Here is a 25,639-nt window from a genome sequence, read left to right as displayed (position 1 = left end):
AAACCACCGTAAAATATTTCTCCAAAGCCAACTTCACGCTTCTTAAGACAGAAGTGGCAAACTTCATGATACCCATGCAGACGGACAATAGAGGTACAACTGCTGAATCCTACAAAAATGCACTTTATAAGCACTTACATGAGTGCATGGATCGTGCTATCCCTACCAGAACCAAGATGCTATCTTCCAAAAAAAGGAAGCCAATCTGGTGGTCCCCTGCCATAAACAAACTCTACATCAGAATAAAGAAACTGTTGCAAAAACGAGTAAAATCCCATGATTGGAAGAACTCCCTGGTCAGCCTCAGTAAAGCTGATATCCCTCATAAAATCCTCCAAAGCTAGTTACGAAAACAAAATTGCCACTGATTCTAAAGACAACCACAAAGCATTCTACAGCTATGTCAAGAATCTCAATGGCAACACTCAGATCTGCTCTGAGTTACAGCACAATAGCACTAAATAAACAGAACCAACTGATATTGCCAACATCCTGGCAGATAGGTTCAGTGCTAACCTTACCCCCTCTCATCCCCTAAAGGGCCCATCTCTATACTGGAAGAATGCAAAGTTCCTATATTCACGGCTGCACAGGTAAAAATCACACTCTCCAAAGCCAAGAACACAGCATCCATGGGACCTGACAACATCCCAGGCTGTGTTCTACATGAACTACAGAATGAACTGGCACCCCACCTAAACACCATGTTCAATCATAGCCTCACCTCAGACTTTGTGCTCACTGAATGGTGCACAGCGACGGTTATTCCACTCCACAAAGGGGAAGCCATCACAGACCCTGGGAATTACCACCCCATTAGCCTAAAGAGCCTGGTATGCAAGGCTATAGAATGCATCATCATGGAACTTATAAACAAACAACGACATTGGTAATCTCCAAGCTCTGGACCCCACCCAGTTCAGGTTTATAAAAGGCAGATCATGTCTCCTAAACCTGATAGACTTCTTTGAAGCAGTCACCAAAGCCACAGACAAGGGTAAGGTAGTTAACACAGCCTATCTAGATCTCGCCAAGGCTTTTGACACCACCCCCCACCCTGGATTTACAGATAAACTCACTAAACTTGGTATAAATCCCTTTGTCACAAGATGGGTTGCCAACTGGCTCACTGACAGAACCCACATTGTGAAAGTAGCAGACTCCAAATCCGACTTCAGATCAGTGACAAGTGGAATACCACAGGGTTTAGTCCTGGGTCCTCTCCTGTTTGGTATCTACTTTTCTGAAGTACAGGCAAACACAGAAAGACTTTGGCTAACGATGTGGACATCCTACAAAAGGGCCTCACTGAGACAGATGCCTGGTGTCAAAGCCATGGCCTCAAGCTCAATGCTAAAAAGTGCATTGTCATCCCTTTTGATAAAAACTCTGTACCCATGAGCTACCACATAGGTGGTAGTCTACTTAAAACCGAAAGTGTGATAAGAGACCTTGGGACACAGGTGGACAGTAGTCTCTCCTTTGATAATCACATCAGCACAGTAGTCAGGAAATTCTTGTAAGTGGCACACCTCATCACAAAAGGTTTCTCATTCAGGAAAAAAAGAGGTCATTGTTCCCCTCTACTCGTCACTCGTTAGACTCATTATAGAGTACAACATCCCTTCTGGTATATACCTCACAAGACATCTACAACTGGAAAGGCCGCAGAAAATACCTCACAAAGAGGATTACCAGCCACAAACAGATGCCCTACACAGACGGTCTCAAAAAACTCCAGCTTTACTCTATCGCATATCGCCTACTCAGAGGCGATCTCTGCCTAACATACAAAGCTATGTCAAACCTAGAGCTGTTGGACATGCTCCACTCAAAGAAATCCCAATCCCTCCAAGCTACACAGTCTAGGAACCTAAACCTTGTCACCACAATAAAACAGAACATGCTAGGGGGACAGATTCCTGTCCCAGAGATTTCCCATACTCTGGAACAAACTACCTATCTATATCAAACAAAGCTCCTCATTAGCACTCTTCAAGAAAAATTTTGATGATTGGATGGGAAATAGGAAATTCACCCCAGGGATCACCTCTGTGGCTCTGCTCGACAGGAGCACAGGAAAATAATTTTCTTGGGTGGCGAAAGCCAGGGTACCTTTTTGGCTAGGTGTATATAGGCCCAAGGGCCAATAGCCTAGTACCTACCTATGAACCTATTCCTGTGAAACAATTTCTGTCTAGTCTAGCCCAGCTACTGTATCTTGGGAATGATATATGTCAATTCTCTCCAAGGTCAACCCCCCAAATTCACATATTCCATATCAAATATTTTTATAAATTTCTTCAGAAATCTACCCTCTTTTGTTATATTTTCCCTTCTAGGTCCCTTGGATACATCCTTACTGTTGCAAATCAAGTTTCAGTCCTCACCTACAAGTAGTATTCCCTGCTGAAAGTAGGTTTCTCCCAAAACGTTAAGCTCCACAAAAGGAGTTTTAGGTAAAATATAAATACATACCTGCATAATTCACCTTCCTTGCCAGTAGCCCCTCACTACCACAAATCTACCATTAGTATATTTTCCCCCTCTTATATTGCTACTGGAGCTCCTCTAGCAATTAGTTTAAGTACTCCCTTTTCCTTTGTCCCTGATATTCTGATGAATATCCATCCTGACATCCTTTCTTTTATCAAACTCATGCTAATTTCTTTCTAAATGTGTCCCCTGCAGCATTGCTATTTGCTCTCTGTATTTCTTAACATAATTCAATACTCTTATCTTTTTGTCTATATGTGTAAGGCCATTTACATTCCAAATATAGATAAAGTAGGCATTATGATAAGGAAATTATTATTCCTACCTATTACACAAGACAGTTTTTTTAAATGTTTGTTTCTAACTTTTGTTTTTCATACACCCATTAATGTTTATCAGGTTGATCTTTTATACATTTTTGTCATCTCCATTTGAACTTGTGTCAAACTTTCAAAAATTTTTTTCTTTAAAAAAAACCCTCAAAACAAACACACACCAAAAACCTCAGGGTTCATTCCTGGGGCCGCTCTTGTTTGGCATCTACTTCTCTGAAGTACAGGCCAACACTAAGGGACTCTGGCCAACAAAGTTCGCAGATGACTGCAAACTGGGAGCCATTATTGAATCCCCAAATGATGCAGATACTCTACAAAAGGGCCTTACAGAAACAGATGCTTGGTGTCAGAGCCATGGGCTCAAGCTCAATGCCAAGAAATGTATAGTTATCCCCTTTGGGAAAAAACATGTACCTGTGAATTACCATATGGATGGCAGTACACTAAACACCGAAAGTGTGATAAGCGACTTAGGGACACAGGTGGACAGTGGTCTCACCTTTGATAACCATAGCACCACAACAGTCAGGAAATACTTCTATGTGGCACACCTCATCACTAAGGGCTTTTCATCCAGAAAAAGAAGGTCATTGTCCCACTGTACTCATCCCGCATTAGACCCCATTATAGAATATAATGCCCCGTTTGGTATGTACATCTCAAGACATCTGCAACAACTGGAAAGGCCGCAGAAATACCTCACTAAAAGAATCACAGGCCTAAAGCAGATGCCCTATGCTGACCGCCTTAAAAAACTCCAGCTATCATCTCCTTAGAGGCGATCTTTGCTTAACATACAAGACCATGTCAAACCCAGAGCTGTTGGACATGCTCCACTTAAAGAAATCCCAATCCCTCAGAGCCGCACGCTCTCAGGATCTAAACCTTGTCATCACAATAAACAAAACATGCTGGAGGGATAGGTTCCTGACCCAGAGACTCCCCAGACTCTGGAATAGATTGCCCATACATGTCAAGCAGAGTGCCTCTTTGGCCCTCTTCAAAATGAACCTTGACGATTGGATGGGAGAAAGGAAATTCACCCCGGGGATCACGTCAGTCACCCTGCTAGACAGGGGTCCAGGGAAGTAAATAGTGTGGGAAGAAATAGGAAATTGTTATGGCTAGGCTTGTACAGACCCTAGGGCTGATAGCCTAGTACCAACCTATGAACCTATAACCTATTAACTTAAAACAAATACACAAAACTATGTACATCTTCCAATAACAAAGTTTAACCCTCTTGACAGAAACAATTGCCCTAAATCACCAGCTGCACACTCAGGCTTTCCTACCCTAAAATTAATGTTACCCATGTTAAATCACATGTTGCAGCCTGTGCTCCTATTTACACCATTTGCTGTCTGTTCTTTTCTTATGTCTTTACCTGCCCCAGATGTGTAAAACAGCTTCTACTTTTCAGAAAACATTAACTTTTAGCCTTAAGAAAAAGTGCTCTGGCTATCTTTAAATAAAACTAAATTATACACTGCTTTAGTAAATGCAATGAAGTATTTGGGTACCAGGAAATTTGCTATCACTTATTCATGTCCAATAATTTCAAATTTTATTTTATTTTTTTACTGATCTGCTTGCCCTTATACCTTTTAATTTTACATTTCCCACAGCAAACAATGCACAGAACTCTCATGATTTACTGCTTGGACCTAGCTACAGACTTCTCAAGTCACATTAAACATTTATTTACTAAAGGAAAATTTCTCATTGCATTTGCAATTTTTTTTTTCAAACCCACATTCTTACACAGAAAGCTTGTTTTTAGTTTATGCTAAGGACATTAATCCAGACATGCACCTATGCAATAAGAGAAAACATCACAATTCTACAGATATCATAATCAGTCTACTTTTCACCCCATCCCCACCCCAACAGCCCAAGATTACATCATATTAACTTAAGCATGCTTTTTGTCCAGCCTTTTTCTCTTTTAGAAAATGTAGGCATTACAATGTAAAAACTAAAAAAATACTTGTTAACTTTAGTATCTTTATCGCATACAACAATCACTCAAAAGATTCACCCTCACTCGCTCATTTTATACATCTCTGAGTACATACTACATAAATCTGCTTTACTATATAACATGCAATTTATATCTTGAAATGTTTTATACAAATACTGTTAAGAAAAAATGTGTTTTACTTACAAATTAGTTTTTTTTCTTTTAGTGTCTTTCCCAACATTAATGACATGAAGTTGGGTATATGCTTTTCAGTCCACCCACAAGTTTAACAAAGTTAACAAAAGTCCAAGCTTTCCCAGACACTTTTTCTTGTAAGGCCATTATTTCAGATATGATGCTTTATAATCTAACATTTATTAACAAATTTCAGGGTTGCTTGTCTTTTTCCTGTTCATCTCCATCTTCCCCAAGACTCTGGTTCAAGTCAAAGATACTCCAGATTCTTCTAGTCAACTCCTTTGCCTTTTTTCTGTCTCTCAAGCATTTTCCTTTGGAACATTGGAAAAAGTTCAATTAGCAAAGTTTCTCAACGAGCCTTTTTCTGCATCACAAATTTATATTTCCTCCTTAACAGACTTTTTCTGCATCAAAAATGTCTTTGATCATCCATCATCTGAAAACAGCTGGATACAGCAGCTTGAATCTCACACCTGCCTCTCAGCATTCCCAGATTGTTAGGGTAAATTTGCTTCTCTTATGCTTGGTGTACAAATATTAATCATTTGCGAAAAACATTGTACAGTCCCCAATTTTTAATACTCTGCCCTTCTGCCACAGTTTTGTCAGGATCAACACTTTCTGCTGGTATGACTGTATATTTTCTTGTACAGGTCTTGGCTCCTTTCTCATGGTCATGTTTAGAGCATACACTAGACGTGTCCTTTCAGTTAACAAATCCTGCTGTGGAACACCAGTCCACTTGCTTATTTCTGCTTTCATAAAATTACTACCATTTTTTTTTTCTTCCAGTGTAGCAGAAAACCCCAGGTTTTCTCTGCATGGTCTGTCCTTTAACTCTACCGTTTTTAAATAGCTCTGCTTGAGAAGCTTCATAGTTGGCCAGCCTTTTCTTCACTTTGACTTATGATATTGCAGTTTCATCATTTCAACTGAATAGCTGCTTAAGGCTTCTTCCACTTTTTCTAGCCTTTTGTTATTTGAGTTGATATACTCCTTCAGTGTTTAATTTATTTGAATCAGGTTTGAATACATTTGATTTATTTTTCCTCTAAATTACTGAAAGCCATTGTACCAAAGTCAAAGCTTGAACTGATTTTTGCTGAACAGCTGCAGGAATTTCCCAGTCAGAGTATTTTCTATTCACATTTTCTAGTTGATTTTCTTTCAGACTCTCTAAGTTTCTTTTTTGCTGGCATCCAGGTAGTGTATTAATTAGCCATTAACTGAACTGTACCAAACTGGCAGAATTACTAGCCCTCGTCTCTCACTTTCTTTTTTCACACTAGAACTGAAATTAAGTTTTTGATCAGCGTGCAGCTATCTTGGAAGTCTCAGCTGTATTCTGAATTTGGACCCCACCCACACATCGTATAAGGCATTTTTGTAGTCTGAGATGCTTTTTGGTTTCTGTGCTGGCCTAGGTGTTCCAAGTGGGCCCTCAGTTTCTTGCATTTTTACTAGTTCTCTTCTGAATTTTCTTCTCTGCCCTATTTGCTGTTGTGCTTGTCTACTTAGCGGCATTTTTAGCTGCCTATCCCTACTGTATATCTGGCCTTGGATGCTCATCTTCTGTATACATGGCCCTAGAAGCTTTTCCCAGTCTCAACTCTGCTCATCTTAGTAGTTACTGAGAGAAGAAACTGGCAATGCCCTTCCTTGGACTGTTATGGCATGTTGAAATTGCCTTAAAGTATGTGTGTTCCTCATTGCGGTTTTGTCTGCCTTTGAATTCCCTTGTAATTTCTTGTACCTAGTTGTTAGATTTGCTTCTGGTACCTTTCATTTGTGGTTAACTAAAATGTCTTTTTACTTTAACAAGAATGGGACTGCAATTCTAATGGCAGTAGAAAGGTAGCCTGGTCTGTCTAAGTTGGAAACACACAAAGGGGCTTACAGCGACAATTACTTGTTGTAGCTAGTTGGTACCTTTTCCCTAACCAAACTGTGCATTTTATATTAAGAAGACTAGGACTGCTATTCTAGTGACAGTAGTAAAGTAGAATGGTCAGTCCCGGTTGAGAAACACACAGGGAGGTTTAGAGTGAAATTGTTTTATCAGCCAGAAGGCCTTTAAGGACTTAGTTGTTTGGTGTTAATATGCACTTGAGAGCTACTTTTGCTTTGCTTTTAAGTTAAGAAGTTCCAGGATCATCCATTGTGTGGCAAAAGGTGTTGTTTTTACCTGGTCTCTTCGAGTTGGGAAGCATTCCAGGGAGTTAGTGCAAGTCATTTATTAGCCAGAGGGCACAGGAGTTAGAAAAAAACTGAACATTTTCTGTTATAAATTAGGTGCTTTTTTGTGGAGCTGTTCACAGCACAGCGGCGGTCAGCAGTACCCTGTAAAGTAGAAAACCTATAAAGCTACTACTTAGGACTTTAACCTGTAACACAGAAAGGTTTTGTGTGGAACTAAACTTAGGGCATCTAGGCAGCACATCAAACAGAACTAATATCAGATCACAACATTATAGAAAATCCAGTCTTAACCCTAGACACTGCCATAATAGCCCAATCCCAATAAAGGTCCTGACAATATGTATTTGCAATTTCCTAATGTCTCTGTGGCCAGCTTTGTAGATATCGCCATTCTGAGACAATGTAGCAATTTAAATCCTTAAAGAAACTATCACAGTAAGCGAGAAATGTACATACACAACTTCCTTGTAGGCAACAATCTCACTTACAAAGTTGTCAAGAACACACACACACAAACTACATCCTCCACAAATACTGCTCACCTCACCCCTAGATCTTCTTATGCTGAGGCACTTAAAAGAAACCTCTCCATACCTCAAAGACCTCCTAAACAATCAAACCTCAGCACCTAGCCTCAGCAATCACTAAAGCACATATCAAAAGCAACAGCTAACATCACATATAAGTTAAGCCTCTCATAAACAGCTTACTCTCTACCAAACATTTCATGCTGTACCTGTAACTTAATATCTAAATGTCTTACTCTCTGCCAACAAATCAGTGCATCTTCACATAATGAATCACTGTCCTCTGTTTCCCTCACTATCCTTATCATCTGCAAAAATATGCTTTCTATAACTACCCTGTCATGCTCACCTAACAGTAACCCAAAATATTATGCAAGCCTACATGTCATCCTACCTCACTAACTGTAAACCATATCAGACTTCTACCTCACATTGTATCCTTTCTTATTACCTTTAAACCATAGCAGGCTTACATTGATATAAAAAAAATTGTAAACCACTGAAACTGTATACTATATCAAGCTTTCACTACATAAAAACTCTTAAAATGGATACATTTTGTCTGTTATGTCATGAAAACTCTAATACACATATGTACATTCCAAATAACGCATTGTTCTCTTGTATATAATCCAGACTGGCCTCTTGCATACACATCTATGCCCCAGATAATGAGCTTTCTTTGGATATAATCCAGATTATCCAATACCTTCTATATACTACATAATGTGTGTATACTAACATGTTTATTTGTGCAGTCCTTTGAGATATATATACTGTGTGTTTCATTGTCTTGATGTATGTCTCTACAACAGAAAATGTTTAAAACCAAAATGTAACAAAATTTTAGCTGTAATACCATTGGAGCTTTCCCTCCCAGCCTCCACTGAAAATGGGATCTGCCCAGTCAAACTTCCCCAGTCAACAAAAACAAACAAATGATAAGTAAAAAAATAAATAATGTGGTTGCGCCTTGGTGGGGTTGCCAGAAACTAGTTATCGGAGTAAGGAAATACCATGGAGGCCTCTAACCTTAAATGAGTTGCTGCTATAACAGACATGCATTTAGAGAACATCCTGGGGACTGCTGTGGGGTGAATGGCAGTGTCCAGAATTGGCAATGACTGGCTCCTGTGCAAAAGCAGATGAATCTCTTGGACTCCTTGGCCACTTTGGTATGCAGTTTATACATCTTAACAACCAAAAATGCACATCCAGTCTCCTTCAGAGAACAGGGAAGGAATGACTTCACTTGGTTGGCCAGATAGACTCTCAATGGTCAAGCAGGATTTCTTGGATGGCTCTTTTGATAGTAGGCTACGGACCTCTAATTTTACCATAGTATGCCTGGCAGAAAGTAGGACTATGGCTAGGGTTGAGACAGAAAGGGAAAATCAGCTTCTGGAAATTACATCCCTTACCCACTGACTGCATGCGATGTCTTTGTGGATGGATAGATGACCCCCAACAACCTCTACCATAGAGTAGTTAGACAAGACCACAGTGAGCAGAATGCTGGCTCCTAGAAAAAGGGCCACTGAATTCCTGATCAAAATCTTGAGAACCTTCATCTCTGGGTGGACAGCCATTCTGGAAGCCACTGCATCCCATGTCGGCTTTACCAGAACCTCTGTAATTATCTTTCTAGGTCTGAATGAACCACAGTTGACTCATGTTCTGACGTGTCCTGGGAAAATGTTACTGAGGGTCCTAAAATTTTACCTCAACTTTAGAGAATGTGCTGGACTCACCCTCTGATGTAGTTTAGCTCTTAGTTTCAGCCTAAATAGTAAGTTTCCTTCAAAATATTAAGTTTCCTTCAAAAGAGGTATTTATGAATTTGGTCTCTGAATTCTCAGTAAAGTGTATAAGCAGTAGCCAAGCATAGTTGTGTAATTACTATAAGCCTTGTGCATACTGCTCTGGCTGATCCACCAATGGCATTATGGGCTAGCTGCACAGGCTGGTTAGCTATATAATTTAGGATAGACAGTTGAGACTGCAGTAGGTCTGAGTCTGGCATCCCATCCAGATATCAAGCTGACTCGTTTATGAGTTGCCTCAGGAATCTGAGAAAATGAACCATGTCGTTAAATGTTCTAATGGAAAAGGTGAAAGATTAAACAACGTACTCATTTTGTCTATCCACTACATGTAATTCCTTACTACATGGACACACAGCCTCTAACTCTGATCCAGGGGCTTTTTCATGGGCAGCAGAACTACTACAGAGCCCAATAAATGATTCTGAGACGAGCTAGGACAGTCCTTGAGCAGATAGAGGATACTATCAGGTGTCTAGTACAGGGGATACAATGTTGGGGTTCTTACACACATTGTCAAAAAAACAAACAACCAAACCGTTTTGTTGGCTAGTGAAGACTTGGAAGACCAGAATGCCTCAGAAAGAATGCAATCTGACTTGCAGGAGATTCTTCAGGACATCAAGCCTTCACCCATATCCATTTGAATGCTTTTTAAATTTCTCCAAGATCTATACCATTCAAAAATTGCATTCCAGCCACTGTTTGTAAAATGTCAGACTACAACGTCTATAAGGAATATAAAAACACATATATAGGATAAATCAACTGTAAAAATACTTCTGAATACTAGATATTTACATTCACGATATACAAGAAAGACTATTTTTGTTAATATTTTAAAGCAGGCCACAGTAAACTAACATGTGATACTGACCATATAAAATTAAACAAGAAGTCAGATCAACTGTTTATATCATCAGCACAATATAGAAAAGGCCTAATAGTGTCCACACAAACACTAGAGAATAAGATAATGTCATCTGAAGATACAAGATGGATGGATCAGGAGAAATATTTGGAATCTATTTTTCACAAAAAGGGTAGAGCATAACAGGAACAGACTTTCTCAAGAACACATGCAGTCAGAAAGAATAACAGACATTTAGGAATACACAAAACAAATATAAAGCAAATGTCAAGAAAGATGTGAAGAAAAAGAAAACAGTTGTTGGATAAGCAGAATTTGCAGCTTATCCGACGGGTAGGGAAATTAAACTATAATACAAATCACTGCCCTAACCAGTGCAAGCTTAAGTGGCTTAATATGCAGACTAATGTCACCTAAACATAACTGGTTCTGCATACACACTACTGTTCATAGTGCAAGTAATGTGCTAATAAACATGTTGACTTGGTATACCCCTGCAGTTCAACCAAGAACACTGGATGGACTCAAATGAAGAAACCCTCAGCAATAACAAAAATACACCAGGAAGACACTACATCCCTACGAAATGCAATTTGTTGACTTAAGAACTCAGTAGCTTTTCAACACATGCACATAAGAATTTGATCCTTATGAGATTTTTCTACTGTTGCTAAACAGGACCTGCCAGCAAATATTATTTGCTACGGAGCTGCATATATTTCACTAAGGAGTACATTTATCTCACTGTAAATGCTACATTTGGTGTTCTGTTACTACAAAAAAATCCACTGGGTATATTTACCTTGTTCTGTAAGATTGTAGTCACTCTGCACATCCTATAATACTTGTTGTACTATACATGTAAAATATTATATATCAAACATATTTGCATAAACTTATGTATCATCTTGTATTTATGTTTCTTAAATGTTTATTGTATTACCCATGTCCATGATATACGTTGCTCTTGTATCACATCTTGTTCTCAGTCTAGCTGTAAATAAAATGCACTCATTCTGAATCAGGCTAGTATCCTGCCAGCTGAATGACGGAGATGTGCTTGATTAAAATCATTTGACCATGTGAAGCTCAGTTTGTCTATTACCCAGTTTAAGCACAACCTGCACCAGTGGATGAGGAAGCACAGTTTGTCTATTACCCAGTTTAAGCACAACCTGCACCAGTGGATGAGGAATAGGAAATTTACATCAGGCCTGGCACCCATGTTCCTTATGGACAGAGAAAGTTTATAAATGCCTGACCCTGAATGTTCTATTTGGATACAGGATATCATTATTCTTTCTGGAAAACTTTGCTAGACTTAGAAAGAATCCCCCACCCCCACCCCACCCCTGTGTCATTAGTCTTGTAACAATCTAAGAATCTATGAATCAAAGTGTGTCTTCATCACAGGAAATCACTATATTCAGGTTAGCCTTTTCCCAAGGGTGAGGTAATCTCAGAGTTTAAGGGGTTTATGGACTGATGGGTCTTATAGGTTCATACTAAGCTATCTGCCCTAGGGCATTTATAAGCCTAGCCAGAATGTGTTTGGCTTTCGCCACCCATTTTAAATTTATTTTGCTATGCCCTTTTTCGAGGTTAGTATACTGTGCCTCTGTCTAACAGTGACACAAAAGTGATACCCGGGGTAAACCTACGATCTCCCATCCATTCATCAAGATTCCTCTTGAAGAGAGTCAATGAGGGACTCTGCCTAACCTGGATTGGGATTTTATTCCAGAGTGAAGGGAGCCTCTGGGTTATGAATCTGTCCCTCCAGCATGACCTATTTATTTCAGTGCTGAGGTTCAAGTCTCTCGAGCGTGTAGCTCGATGAGATTTGGATTTTTTGAGGTGCAGCATGTCCCTTAATTCCAGGTTGGACATGGCTTTATATGTCAGGCACAGGTCGCCTCTGAGCAGGCGGTATGCCACTGTTTAACCGGGCAGCATATGGCATCTGTTTGAGCCCTTTGATCCTCTTGGTGAGGTACTTTTGGGGTCTTTCCAGTTGCTGCAGGTGTTTGGTAAGGTACATCCCAAAAGGGGCATTGTACTCGATTATGGGCCTGATGAGGGATGAGTAAAGAGGCACGATGACCTCCCCTAATCTAGATGTGAATCCCTTCATGATTAGGTGGGCTATATAAAATGTTTTTCTAACCACTTTGGCCACGTGGTTGTCAAATGAGAGATTGCTATCAACTTGGGTCCCCAGGTCCCTAATTACTTCTTCTGTACTTAATGGATTACCACCTATGTGGTAATTTGTGAGCACTTTGTTTTTGCCAAAGGGGATGACTATACACTTTTTGGCGTTTAGCTTGAGGCCATGGCTCTAGCACCAGTTGTCTGTTTCTATGAGGCCCTTTTGGAGGATGCTTGTGTCGGCTGGAGAGTCGATTATGGCACCCAGTTTGCAGTCATCTGCGAACTTGGTCAGCCACAGTCCTTCCGTGGTGGCCTGTACCTCAGAGAAATATATACCGAACAAGAGAAGTCCCAGGACTGAGCCTTGTGGGACGCCACTTGTAACTGGTTTGGAGTCTGACATGGCTCCAGCAATTCTAACCATGTGGGTTCTGTCCTTGAGCCAGTCTGCAACCCATCTAGTGACATAGGGGTTTATATTTAAGCTGGTGAGCTTATCTATAATGCCCAAGTGGGGTATTGTATCGAAGGCTTTTGCGAGGTCCAGGTAGGCTGTGTGGACCACCTTCTTTTCGTCAATGGCCTTGGTGACGGTTTCAAAGAAGTCGACCAGGTTTAAGAGGCAAGATCTGCCCTTAACAAAGCCGAACTGGGTAAGATCCAGTGTCTGTAGGTCCCCAATATCTTTATTTATGAGGTCAACGATGATCCTTTCCATAGCTTTGCAGACCAAGCTAGTCAGGCTTATGGGGCAATAGTTTCCAGGGTCTGTTGAGGCACCACCTTTGTGGAGAGGGACCACTGTTGCTGTATGCCACTCTTTGGGTACATATCCTGTAGTAAGGCTGAGACTGAAGAGTAGTTTTATGTTTGGGTTTAGCTCTTCTTGGAGTTCATGTAGGACGCAGCCCGGGACACCGTCTGGTCCCATTGATGCTGTGTTTTTTGCTTTGGAGAGGGCGGCTCTTACCTGAGCATCTGAGATGTCAGGGGGGTAGCACTCTGCTGGGATAGATATTTGCCCTTTTGGTGGGGGGGGAGAAGTTTGCGCTGAACCTGTCAGCTAGGATGTTGGCAATGTCTGTGGGTTCGGTGTATTTTTTGTCATTTTGGACTAATTCTGAGCATATCTGGGAATTTCCACCCAGGTTCCTAACATAACTAAAGAAAGCCTTGTGATTATCCTTAGTGTCCTGTGCAATTTTTCTCTCGAAGCAGGCCTTAGACGATTTTATGAGTGCCCTTAGTTTTTTGCCATTACTGATCAGAGATGCCTTCCCTTTGCTCTATCATGTAGTAGCTTCCTCCTTCTATTGTATAGTTTGTTTATGGCTGGGGTCCACCAGACAGGACGTCTGCCTTTGGAGGATTGGGTCTCAGTTTTATTTCGGATTGCATGATCCATGCATTCCTGAAGGTGTTCATAGAATGCATTTATAAAGGATTCTGCGGTCTGGGCCGTATTTTCCACAGGCCCGGGGGCTTTGTAGGATTCCATCTCGGTTTTGAGGAGTGTGAAATTTGCTTTCGAGAAGTTTTTCACTGTGGTTTTCTGGGCAGGGAGTGGGGTCGAGATGTGAATATCCAGTGAGATCAGTTTATGGTCTGATCTTACCAGTGAGGGATACACTTCTGGTCTGGAGCATAGAGTCCCCATGTTGGTGATGATCAGGTCCAGTATGTTTTCCCCTCTTGTGGGAGTGGTAACAAGTTGTTCCATAGCATTTGAGTTTATGAATTCTAGGAACCTTTGGGCTAGGGTGTTGGAGCTAGAGTAATGCTCCCAGTCTATGTTTGGGTAGTTGAAGTTGCCCAATATAATGGTGTTTGGAGAGACCTTCATATTTTCCAGTGTTCTCAGGAAGGCCGAGTGGGGTTCCTGGGTTTGGGAGGGTGGTCTGTAGCAGGCTATAAACTGGAAGGCAGTTTTACCCACTGTTAGTTGTACATGGATAGTCTCTGATGCTTCGTGCTTTGCCACCAACCTGGAGGTGTGGGTATCTTTGATGAATATCGATACTCCCACTCCTTTTGTGGTTCGGTCCAAGTTTTGGGGCCGAAAAGCATGGTATGAGATATAACCTGGTAGTACTGGGGTGCTCTCGGGAGCCCTGAACCAGGTTTCTGTTACTGCACAGATATCAATGTTCTCCATGCTAAGGAGAGTTTCGAGTGCGTGCATCTTGAGGTTTAGACTTCTGGCGTTAAGTAGCATTACTCTTAGTTTCTTATCCCTTGTGATACCTATGGAGGTGGGTTTGTCTTTTGAGCCTTGCCTAAAAAAGGCACTATAGGGGTAGCAAGAGCCTTTGCCAATATCCGAAAGCCCAGGGGTGACAGGTGCAAGCCGTCCCTAGTGAAGCATCGTGGCTTGTCGAGCATATCATCCCAGGCTGACAGGCACTGGATTCCCTTTGAATAACACCAATACTTAAGCAAATTGTTGAAATTGATCATCTTGTCTTCATATTGTGGCATCATTCTTGGTGAGGGTAAGATGCTACTCAAGGTCAGGGTCATGCCGGCCTGGGCTACATGCTCAGAGAGCTCCTCTATGTCTCTTTTCATGTAGTCCAGGGAGGTACGTCTTAGGTCATTCACACCAGCATGGACAATGACTGAGTCATATTTGTACTTGCCTTGGAGTGACCTGAGTGCTTGTGTTATGTGGCGGATCCTAGTGCCCAACAGGCTGCTCACCGTGACCTTCTCCTTGTTCAGCCTGGTGAGCGGGACGTCAGTGTGCCTGACGATAGAGTCACCTATTACAAGTGTATCAGGTGTGTTGTTTAGCCTTAAGGTCTGTGACTGTTCAGCACACTGGCTTTGTGAGATATGTGTTGCACGTGTTTTGTTTTGGGGTAGCGGTTGCTTGGGTGTCTGCTTTGGAGGTCTCTGCTGCTTAGGCAAATCTTTATTTAGAGCCTCCGAGTATGTTTTTGTGTGATTATGTGTTTGGTTTGCTGTCCTGGTAGGTCTATGTGAGACTGGAATTGTAGTGAGTGTGGTTTCCTTCTCCTCCTGACTGGTTATGCCAGTACTGAGTTGAGAGAGCTTAGCCTCCAGTTTGGCTATATGGTTGCATCTCTCATGTGATGGAATTTGTTGGGAGGAGGAGAGGGTTGTCTGCGTACATGAGGCAGTTGTAACATTGCCTCAAGATTCCCAGATTCACCAGCTGGACCGGAGAGGAGATTGACAAGTGACCTTTGGACATGCTAGAATAATATTGGAAATTCCTTTATAATTGAAAACAAGGGCCAATGGGGAGTGAGGGTGTAGTGCTTTTAATTTTTAGTGCTGACTTATTAGTGAGCAAGTGCCAGGTAACTTAAGTGCAATGTGTTACAGGTAACTTAAATGCAAAAACGACAAACAGTAACTTTCTTTCAAGTGAAACAAGGAAATAAGTACAGTAAGCAATGCAGATATTACTAGGGATCCACAGAAGCACTGAGAAGCCGCGTTTTAGGTGGAATTAGCATTCCATGGAAATAACAAGCAAACAAACAACAAGCATACAAACAAAGCTAGATTCAGCAGGCCTGGATCTAGTCTATGCTACAACAAGCAAGGTGTACCAATTTCAGAAGAAGCAGTTCAGATATGCATGCACTATAAGCCTTTAACCAGAAATTCCCAGCTCAGAAGGGCAGAGTCCAGCCTCTCCTCCCACAAGAGTGCAGACCACGAACCCTCTTAATGTAAAATAACTGGCCTGAAAGCCCAAGTACTTAAACCAGAATTAATACACTTTTAGAATAACAGACACTGAGCCCTCAATCAGCAGTTCCCAACTTAGAAGGATGTAAGCTACCTGTTTTGCCACTACAGTGCAGACCACAAACCCTCTCAATGTAAAACAACTGGTCTGAAGCCCAAGTGTTTAAACTAAAAGGCTTAGAATGAGTTACACTTGCCCTGCTTGCGTCCCTTCACAAAAAAAAAACAAAAAGTGACATTATGAACATAAGCCAACTGCTTTGCATTCTGCCACCCTGCTTTTTGAAAGAAATGGCTTTTAGTGGACTACCATGGATTCTATAAGCTGACCTGCCCAGCTAACAAACATCACTAAATAGTCATCTAATGCATAATACTGGTTGCACCAAATGCAAAATAATGGAGATTCTCTCCTGTTAAGATGGTGCACCTACCTGTTGACCAGTAGACTGCATCTGTAGACTAGCAATAACAATGAAATATTATCCCAATATTTTCATTTCACCTCCCCTCACCTCCTCAACTTAAAGCAGAGCACACACTTCATGTTATAGAAAGTTGCATAATAATACTTAACTAAAAAAATAAAGCGGATTGTAGTCATCTGGATGTGTGCAACAGCCCTGTGCAACTCATGAGAAGAAATGTAAACATGGGAGGACATCAACAGTGAAACATAACAAGCCCTCTAATGTTTACATTTTTAAATTTGTTTTATTTATGCTTTTGTCAACCAGGTCAGCCCCATTATGCCAATGGTCTCTTTTCAGGGGAGACAGACCACACCTGATATTCATAATGACTGGTCAAGACACCAGGGGCTTTCCCTGACTTTTCCAGAAGAAGCAAGAAAGCATGCTTTGGATCTGCTAGGTGATACCAGAGGGCTGCCAATGCATATCCAGGAAGTTAGTGTTGGAAATTGGATGATTAAAGACACCGCTGTTGGTTAATTTAATGAACCAGGCAAAGCCAAAGGAAGGAGAGGAAGTACAATGGAGTGACATTGTAGAGAGAGTACTACAAGAGGAAAAAACTGAGAGGTTGCAAACAGAAACAGCAGCTGGTAAAGGGAAAACACTAGAGATATTCCCAGCAGGCAGATTAGCCAGTTTAGTTTACCTCAAAAGTGAACTGATAGTGACACAAGTCAAAAAATCCAATAAAATCAAGCGCTTTCACCCAGGCTCTCCCAGGCTTTATCAAGACAAATTACTAAACATATGAATGAGTCTTTTTATATGAATTTATGAGCATCTTTATGAAGTTAGTAAACAAAAGGAATCAAACGCATTTTTTAAGCACTCCTTGGTATGCAAACACATGGACCTTAGGTTTATAGTACTGGAGCAGGTTAAGTGTAACCCAAGAGGAGGGGATTGGGAAACATCCCTCGAATATAAAGAACTACTTTGGCAGTTAAAATTAGATGCCGTAAGATCCCCTGGCCTTAATGATGCCATAAGTTTAAGTAGTATACTTAAACTTAGAAGGGCGAAGTTATAATAGTTATACATTTTACAAATTCTAGCCCATTTAAAGTCTGATAAAAGTTCTAAAGTTTTTTAGTTTTTAGTTTTTATACATAAGTAGAGGTAGTTCAGAACAAATAATTCTGAATGTTTGAACTATAGTAGAGTCTGCTGGGTCGATGTACCAAAATAGTAACAAGAAATTATAATATGTACAAATATTTTATGCCTTATTTAATATTACAGGTTGACATTAACTTGTAGTAAGAATAAGTATACTAACACAGTTGGCAAAGTCTGTTTTAAATAATGTTTTTTATTAAATTTTTTTTATTAAATGTGTTTAATATTTATTTAAGAAGGGTAAAACCTGTAATGAAAGAGTTAATAATGTTTTTAATTAATTGATTGAATGATTGATCATATTGCTATTTGGCAAGGTTTTGTATAAAAAGACTCATTCAAATGTTTAGTAATTTGTCTTGATAAAGCCTGGGAGAGCCTGGGTGAAAGCGCTTGATTTTATTGGATTTTTTGACTTGTGTCACTATCGGTTCACTTTTGAATTAAAATTATAATCAACACTAGGTTCGCAGTTCGTGGACTTTATTTTCAGTTACCAGTTTGGTGTTCTACATTGGTTTTTTGGCAGTTTAGTTTACCACTGCAACAGGGTTTTTGTTAAAAAAAAGAACTTGTGTAGCTGCAGCAAGGAAAGGTAGAAGGGAAGAAGTTACTGAGAGAGAACATAGCTTTTTAGTTTTTCAGCACTCACACACAAGACAGTGGTAAGAATGAAAAGTTAAAACAATGAATTGTGCACAGGTATGATATCAAGGACTGTATTATTTATTTCTACTAGGGCTTCGCTTTAAAGAAATAAGAGCTTTAATTAATTTGGGAGGTGAAAGTTTCTGTGAAGTGACATCTGAAAGATTGAACCTGCTGGAAAATTATGACTGAAAATGAAAAAAGAAATACCCTTGCATGGAAAGACTATTTCAGAGCTTCGGACTACAACTAAATAAGAAAATAAATGTGTAATTTGGGAGTTCAGATATAGATGAGCATAAGTTAAAAATGCAGTAAACTACATGAAGCTAAAACATATGTGATGCAAGAAATGGTGTTGGGAAGTGCAGGTAACAAATGAATTGTCTGAGGAAGTCCATGAATTCCTTTATGGGCAAAAGTGCTTTAATGGTGTTTCAAGTTCTCGATTGACTATATTTTTTGGCAATTAAGTGTGCTATTTGATTATTTCTCCAGGCATGGTTCGTCAGCACTGCAGTAGATCATTGGCTTTGGTTCTTGGTTGCTGTTGGGGTGCTTGGACGCCTTTTTCTTGGTTCTAAGTGTAGGCATTAATGGATGTTGACTATGGGAAAATTCAACATATTTTAAAAGAGGACTTGTTTGGTACAGGGGCCAACCTAAAGCATGTTATTTCTGTGAGGATGAAAATCATTTAGTACAAGAATGTCACAAACTAAGGTGTGGCCAACGTGGAAAGAGGGAACATATACTGTAAAAACTATAAGCCTGTTTGTAAAAAATGTACAAAACGTAGGTACTTCTGTTTTGACTGTCCCACATTAGAAAAGGGAAAGAGTGGATGAAAAGGAAAGCTCAGAAGAATGACAAACAGTAGAAATTACTAAAAAAAAGATATGGAAAGAGAAGGCAATATGGGGAAGGGGATACTGAAGAAAGGTTAAAGAATGAATGAAGAGGTAGAGAGAGAAAAAACAGTTCAAAGTGAGGTTATTACTATACAGGAATACAACAGATTTGCACTTTTGTAAAGTGAAGATGAAAAAGGAGGAGGAGAAGACCAAGATAGTGAAAAATTAATTAGTTGGAGACATAAGAGAAGGAAAGGAAAACTAAGATCTTTAGGCAAAATCTTCATTAAAAAAAAAAAAAAAAACGATAGTGGAATTATAACATGAAATGTGAATAGCATTAGAAATGGCATAAGAGGTTTGATGGTGGTTGACTAGTACAATAAAAATAGAAATATGTTTTCTTTTTACTTGCTGGATACCAGATGTAAGAAAAAAGGAAAAGAATACAGGCGGCATGAGGGTCAGATTATTTGGTCAGAAGGAAATGAGACATGAACTGGAATAGGAATTCTTACAAAACTGCGGAAATAAGAATTATAGACATAACAGAAGTACCAAAAAGGGTAGTGATATGTGATATGAAAATGAGACAAAATGTACAAGATTAACAGTGATTTATGTGCATACTAATATGATGGTGAGAAAACAGCTACTTGAAGAAACTAAAAAAATGTGTTAGTGAATACGTCAGTGGCAGTGGCAGGAGATTTTAACTGTTATCCGAGGAAAGGGAAAGGAAAGGGAAAGGAAAATAACAGAGAATATTACAATGTTAACAAAATTAATAAAATGTGGAGATAGGAAAGAATACAGAATGGATATATAAAAAGGGAACTTTTAAGATGACTGACATCGATTACATAGTTTCCTCTAAAGACATGAAAGAAATAACAGGGGAGCACAGATGGTTTTCAGATAAAACAGCAGCATCAGCTAGAACAGGGAAATACAGAGAGATAATAAAGGAGAAAAAGGGATAAAGAAATTAATTTCAAAGTTTAAAAAGAAGGAAGAAATAAAAAATAAATATTATTTATATGACAATGGCCCCAATTCCAAAAGACCTGCTCATAATGTAAGTGACCGTTTACACTGAGAACAGGTGTTTTGGAATCTGACCCCCATATTAAGACCGTTTATAGCTAGACCTTAAGCAGAAATAAGTCACTTACACTGAGAGCAAGCCTTTCAGAATCAGGGCAGACTTACACTGAGAGCAAATCTTTTAGAATCTGGCCCAATGAGACCATGTTATAAAAAACTGAGCATAGTAGTGTTTAGTATATAAGCAGAAGTATAAAATAATATATTTAAAACTGAAGAGAAGAAAAAAAGTAATAAGATGAAACATAAAAACGTTAAGAATTACAATAAACAGCTTGAACAACAAAGTGACAAAATAAGGGAAATAGAAAGAAAGAGAAAAGTAAAACTGATACTGTATAAACAATTATAATAATTACAGCTCATTTGTATTCAAAAATGAGCACGCTGATTGAACAGCCCAATCAGCATTTCCACTGTAAATCCTGCATATACCAATAAATCTCGACAGAAAAAAAGCAACGGCGATTCTCTTTTCCCCATTGCTTCTCCTGCACTGCACTGATGTACTGTGCAAGTGTGAGGATGCAAGTCTGCATGCACAGTACATCAGTAAAGAAGGAAAAATGCAAAGGAACACTTTTGCCCTTATACAAACACATTATTTAAGATAGTAGAAAGAGAAGTGAGCAAACGCTTATGGAAAACCCAAGAAATGCTGCAAATATGTTTTCAAAGAATGGTGCTTTCCTCCTTGGCTACTGCTGTTAAAATTCTTAAGACGCTTCTCCTTGTTTCCTCTTTAAAAGAACTTTTATTAAAATGATTTAAAACAAAAAACAAAATAAAAGTTACAACCTAACCATTTGAAAGTTAGCATTGTAACGCAAAAAAAGAGAGATGAGCGCTTTCGGTTTATCAACCTTCTTCAGATCTGCTTAACATTTGCAGCTGCTTCTATTTATATTCATGCTGCTTACTTAGAGTCATCCCCCACAACCAATGGGAGCCTCTATGCTAATTCTTGATGTACTTGTAATCCAATCCGATGTTTTGGTTCTATATTGGAGATGTATGTCTGAGAAAGAGAAGAGGTTGTAGATCTGTTATAGGCAGACAGACGCCTCCAGTATAGAGGGGAAATACATGAAAAATGCTATGCAGGGAGAGTGATTAGTTTTTACAAAAGGCAAATAAGAACATGACATAAAAAGGTGGAGCCTGCATCTTGCAACAGGATACACACAAGCCATTGGAGCAAAAGAAAAAGAATAGCAAATTTGGTGAGAGAAAGGAATTATTAAATATTGGTAGATTTATTAAAACTTATTTGCATGGAAGAATGTAATTGGCTTCCAAGAAATAAGAACCAGAACATCGGATTGGATTACAAGTACATCAAGAATTAGCATAGAGGCTCCCATTGGTTGTGCGGGATGACTCTAAGTAAACAGCATGAATATAAATAGAAGCAGCTGCAAATGTTAAGCAGATCTGAAGAAGGTTGACAAACCGAAAGCGCTCGTCTCTCTTTTTTGTGCTACAACGCTAACTTTCAAATGGTTAGGTTGTAGCTTTTATTTTGTTTTTTTGTTTTAAATCATTTTAATAAAAGTTCCTTTAAAGAAGAAACAAGGAGAAGCGCCTTAACAAGAATTTTAACAGCAGTAGCAAAGAGGAAAGCACCATTCTTTGAAAACTTATTTAAGATAGGTAAGCAATTTCTTTCTTAAATAATGCCACTGTATAATAGTAATAAGCCACGGCTGATGTGGGTATACCCAGATTTACTCACACACAGTCATGGATTATTGCTTTTAGATATGTGTATATATATATATATATATATATATATATATATATATATATATATATATATTATATAAATAAATAAATGTAACTATATATATATATATATATTTTTTTTTTTTTTTTTTTTTAAAGGAAAGAAAGAGGAAGTTCCTCTTATTTAGGAAAAAAAAGTGAAATAAGAGAAGGAAGGACAAATGAGGCATAAAATGCAAACAAAGGTATTATGGAGGTGTTGGAGAAATTTGTTGGGAAAGGTATAAAAAGGAAATGGATTGGCAAGAAGAATGTAAGTGAAAAAATCTGAAAAGATAAAGACTTTTTAGAAAATATAACAAAAATAAAAGAATGAGAGAAGATTAAAAACGAACGTAAGAATTAATCAGCGTGTCATGATTGGATGGTATAAGCTAAGAAAAGTATATGGAAATGAATAAAGATGAAAGACAATTTTTTTAAAAAATATTAAATGACTTGATAAAGGAAAGTATAATGGAAGAAGATACACATTGCAAAGTGATAACATTTGCATAGAAAAAGGATGAAAGAAAACAAACATTGTGGCCTATCACACTGGAGAATACGGACTATAAAATATTTATGTATAAACTACAAAAAAGGATGCAGAAAGTAATGGATAAGGTAGTAGGACAAATATTTTGTGGTAGGAAAGGAAACCAGAGGAAATAAATGTTAAATATAGTGAAAAATAAAAATGATATTTAAAGAAAATAAAGTTGCAAGACTGATAGCATGTAAAATATCTAAAGCCATTGATAAAATGAGTCAAGAAGCACTGTGGCAGATTTTAGATGCATACAGTAAAGAAGAAAAATATAAAGGAATGTTATGAAACTTTATGGGTACAGGTAATGATATCAGCTGGATGGACAGACAGTATTAGTATAGGAGTAAAACAGAAATTCCTGAGTATTTATTTATATTAGTATGTGGAGTCTACATGTCCTCCCCGCGGTTGAATGGCATCTAAAGACATGCAGGTAGGTGCATGCGTGAATGGGTGTGCCTTCTTTGAAGGTTGGGCATCAGGCTGGCAACTCGGCACCGTAAAAATCCACTGCCAATCATTAGCGGACCGGAGTTCCCCTGTGCCGACCCCTAACAGGGAAAAGCCAAAAGAAAGAAAGTAATGAATGCAGTAGTACAGACATGTACGCATGAAATGCAGGAGGCAGGATCAGAGATGAAAAGAAAAATTATATTACCAATATATATGACATATGTAACTAATGTAGTTATAAAAACAAATAACCGATAATTGAAGCTGTAATAAGGATGAAGCATTTGTTAAAAAGCTAGTTTACAATTAAATAAAATTAATTTTAAGGAATTTGGAAAGATAAAAATAAATAAAAGAAATATATTTCACAAAAAAAGTAAATAAAAATTCTGGGAGTGAAATTTGGCAAGTATGAAAGTGTAATAAGTCAATGGAGAGAGATACTGGAAAAATAAAACAAATGCTGGCTTTGTGAAAAAGTTATTTCACAAAAAAAAACATATCTGTTGAATACTTACGTATTAGGAAAAACAGCATATCGGGGTTATAAAGACGTTTCCAACTCAAACAAGAAAGAGCATTATTAGAGATTTTTGTTTAGTTTACTTTGGTGCTTGAGGCTGAACTCTGTGAAAAAAGAATGTGCTTTGAATTTTAAAAAATTCAGTGCTGCATTTAGCATCTATGCATTTATTTTGGGTAATGAAAAGATAAAACAAAGAGAAAAAGAAATGATAGGCAAGATGTTACATGGGAAGTATAAAAATGTATGGGGGAAAAAGGGAAAAAAAAGAAAAATGCAACCGGATGGAAGAAAAAGAACATGAAATTATAATGAAATTATGAATGTTTAAAAAGATGTTGATGGTGCAGCAGTTAGCACTGTCGCCTCACAGCAAGAAGATCTCCAGTTTGAGTCTCGGCTGGAGCTCCTTCTTTGTGGAGTCTGCATGTCTTCCCCGCGGTCGAATGACGTTAAAGACATGCAGGTAGGTGCGTGTGGGAATGGGTATGCCTTTTTTGAAGGTTAGGCATCGGACTGGCAACTCGTCACCGTAAAAATCCACTGCCAATAATTAGCTGTGGCAACCTTTAACCAGGAAAAGCCGAAAGACAATTACTAAAAAGATGCTGATTGGCAAAGAAAATAATGGTATAATATAATTTGGGGAAACAATGGTACACTCATGGAATGAATTAACTGAAGATGAAAGAAGGCAATAAAATGTCAGATGTAAAAAGTTATAAAACAGAATTATACTGGAGTATTGTATTACATAAGTTACCAGTGAAAGGGAATATGAACTACAAGGTAATGGAGGAAAGAAAATGGATTGACTGCAGTGAAGAAATAGTAAACATTGTTTGTGGGATTGCAAAAAGAAAATAAAAACTGGAAAAAGTTTAAAAATGAATACAGTAGGGAAGGGTTTATATGTATAAACAGGAAGTATGATAAAATAAAAGAAATGAGATTGATAAATAGGGCAAAGTATTGTTTGTGGAAATGAGGGTGATGTAGAAAAAAATATGTAAGGATGTGTTACGCAACAAAAAAGGAAGAGGATGATATATTAGCTGAAATAAAATGGTTGTGAAAGAAAAGAGTTGGGGCACAGAGGGCAAATATAAAAGAAAACAGAGTGAAAAAAATACAGTTGTTTAGTTAATTTATTTAATATTGATAACTTTATTTAATTTTCTTGTCATTTGTTAACCAAATTAGTCCAACTGAGCCAGTGGTCTGTTTTCAGTGGAGACTCAGGAGAAAAGCTCCAAATAGTTATTACAAAGCTACAAAACAGAAATACATCTTACAATGAAGTTTTATGCAAACATTACAATAATATGCTTTACATGACATTAGAAATTTACAAAAGGCTTGACAATGAAGTTTACATAAACATTACAATAATATACATTTGTAAATAATTTTAAATATAAATGTAAAAATCTGAGAGCGTAAATAATGGATTTAAAAGTTTTTTTGTTGGAACTCTTTTTTTTTTTTTTTTTGATAAATGCAATGGGATAATTTACATCCACCTGAGTTGCCACCAACCCATGCCTCATCCCAAGGATGCCACACTCAGGAGTGCAACACCCTCCTTTATGATGCACCGAAGTATCAAACTGGAAATTAATCCTAGCACTTCAAGTGCTAGTCTGCTACCTGTAAAACCACTGACACCTCCTTGAATCCACGGCACAGCTGTTACATAACCCCTGGCAGCTATATTTTCATATAGCAAGTGAACACTACGAGTAGTTTCTTCTTTTTGCACCAAATGAGTGCTGGGAAAGGCTCCAATATATCCTCAAACCCTCAAATGGCTACAGTGACTAATTGAACAATCAATTACTATATCCAAGAAA

The 25,639-nt window shown here is 38.5% G+C and overlaps 1 protein-coding gene across 1 annotated transcript in view; it reads right to left on the bottom strand.

Moving 5' to 3' along the window:
• Positions 1-25,639, bottom strand: part of PPA2 (inorganic pyrophosphatase 2) — an 840,704-nt gene that overhangs the window by 796,688 nt on the left and 18,377 nt on the right. Inside the window, exon 2 of the mRNA XM_044060377.1 lies at positions 25,437-25,580. Coding sequence (XP_043916312.1) covers positions 25,437-25,580 — 144 coding nt within the window. The remainder of the gene's footprint in view (positions 1-25,436; positions 25,581-25,639) is intronic.

Source organism: Protopterus annectens, chromosome 2.part0 (assembly GCF_019279795.1).
Source record: "Protopterus annectens isolate FY-2018-M chromosome 2.part0, PAN1.0, whole genome shotgun sequence".
NCBI classification, from domain to species: domain Eukaryota; kingdom Metazoa; phylum Chordata; order Ceratodontiformes; family Protopteridae; genus Protopterus; species Protopterus annectens.
Note: the sequence above shows the minus strand (reverse complement) of the source record. Positions and strands in the feature narration are given on the sequence as shown.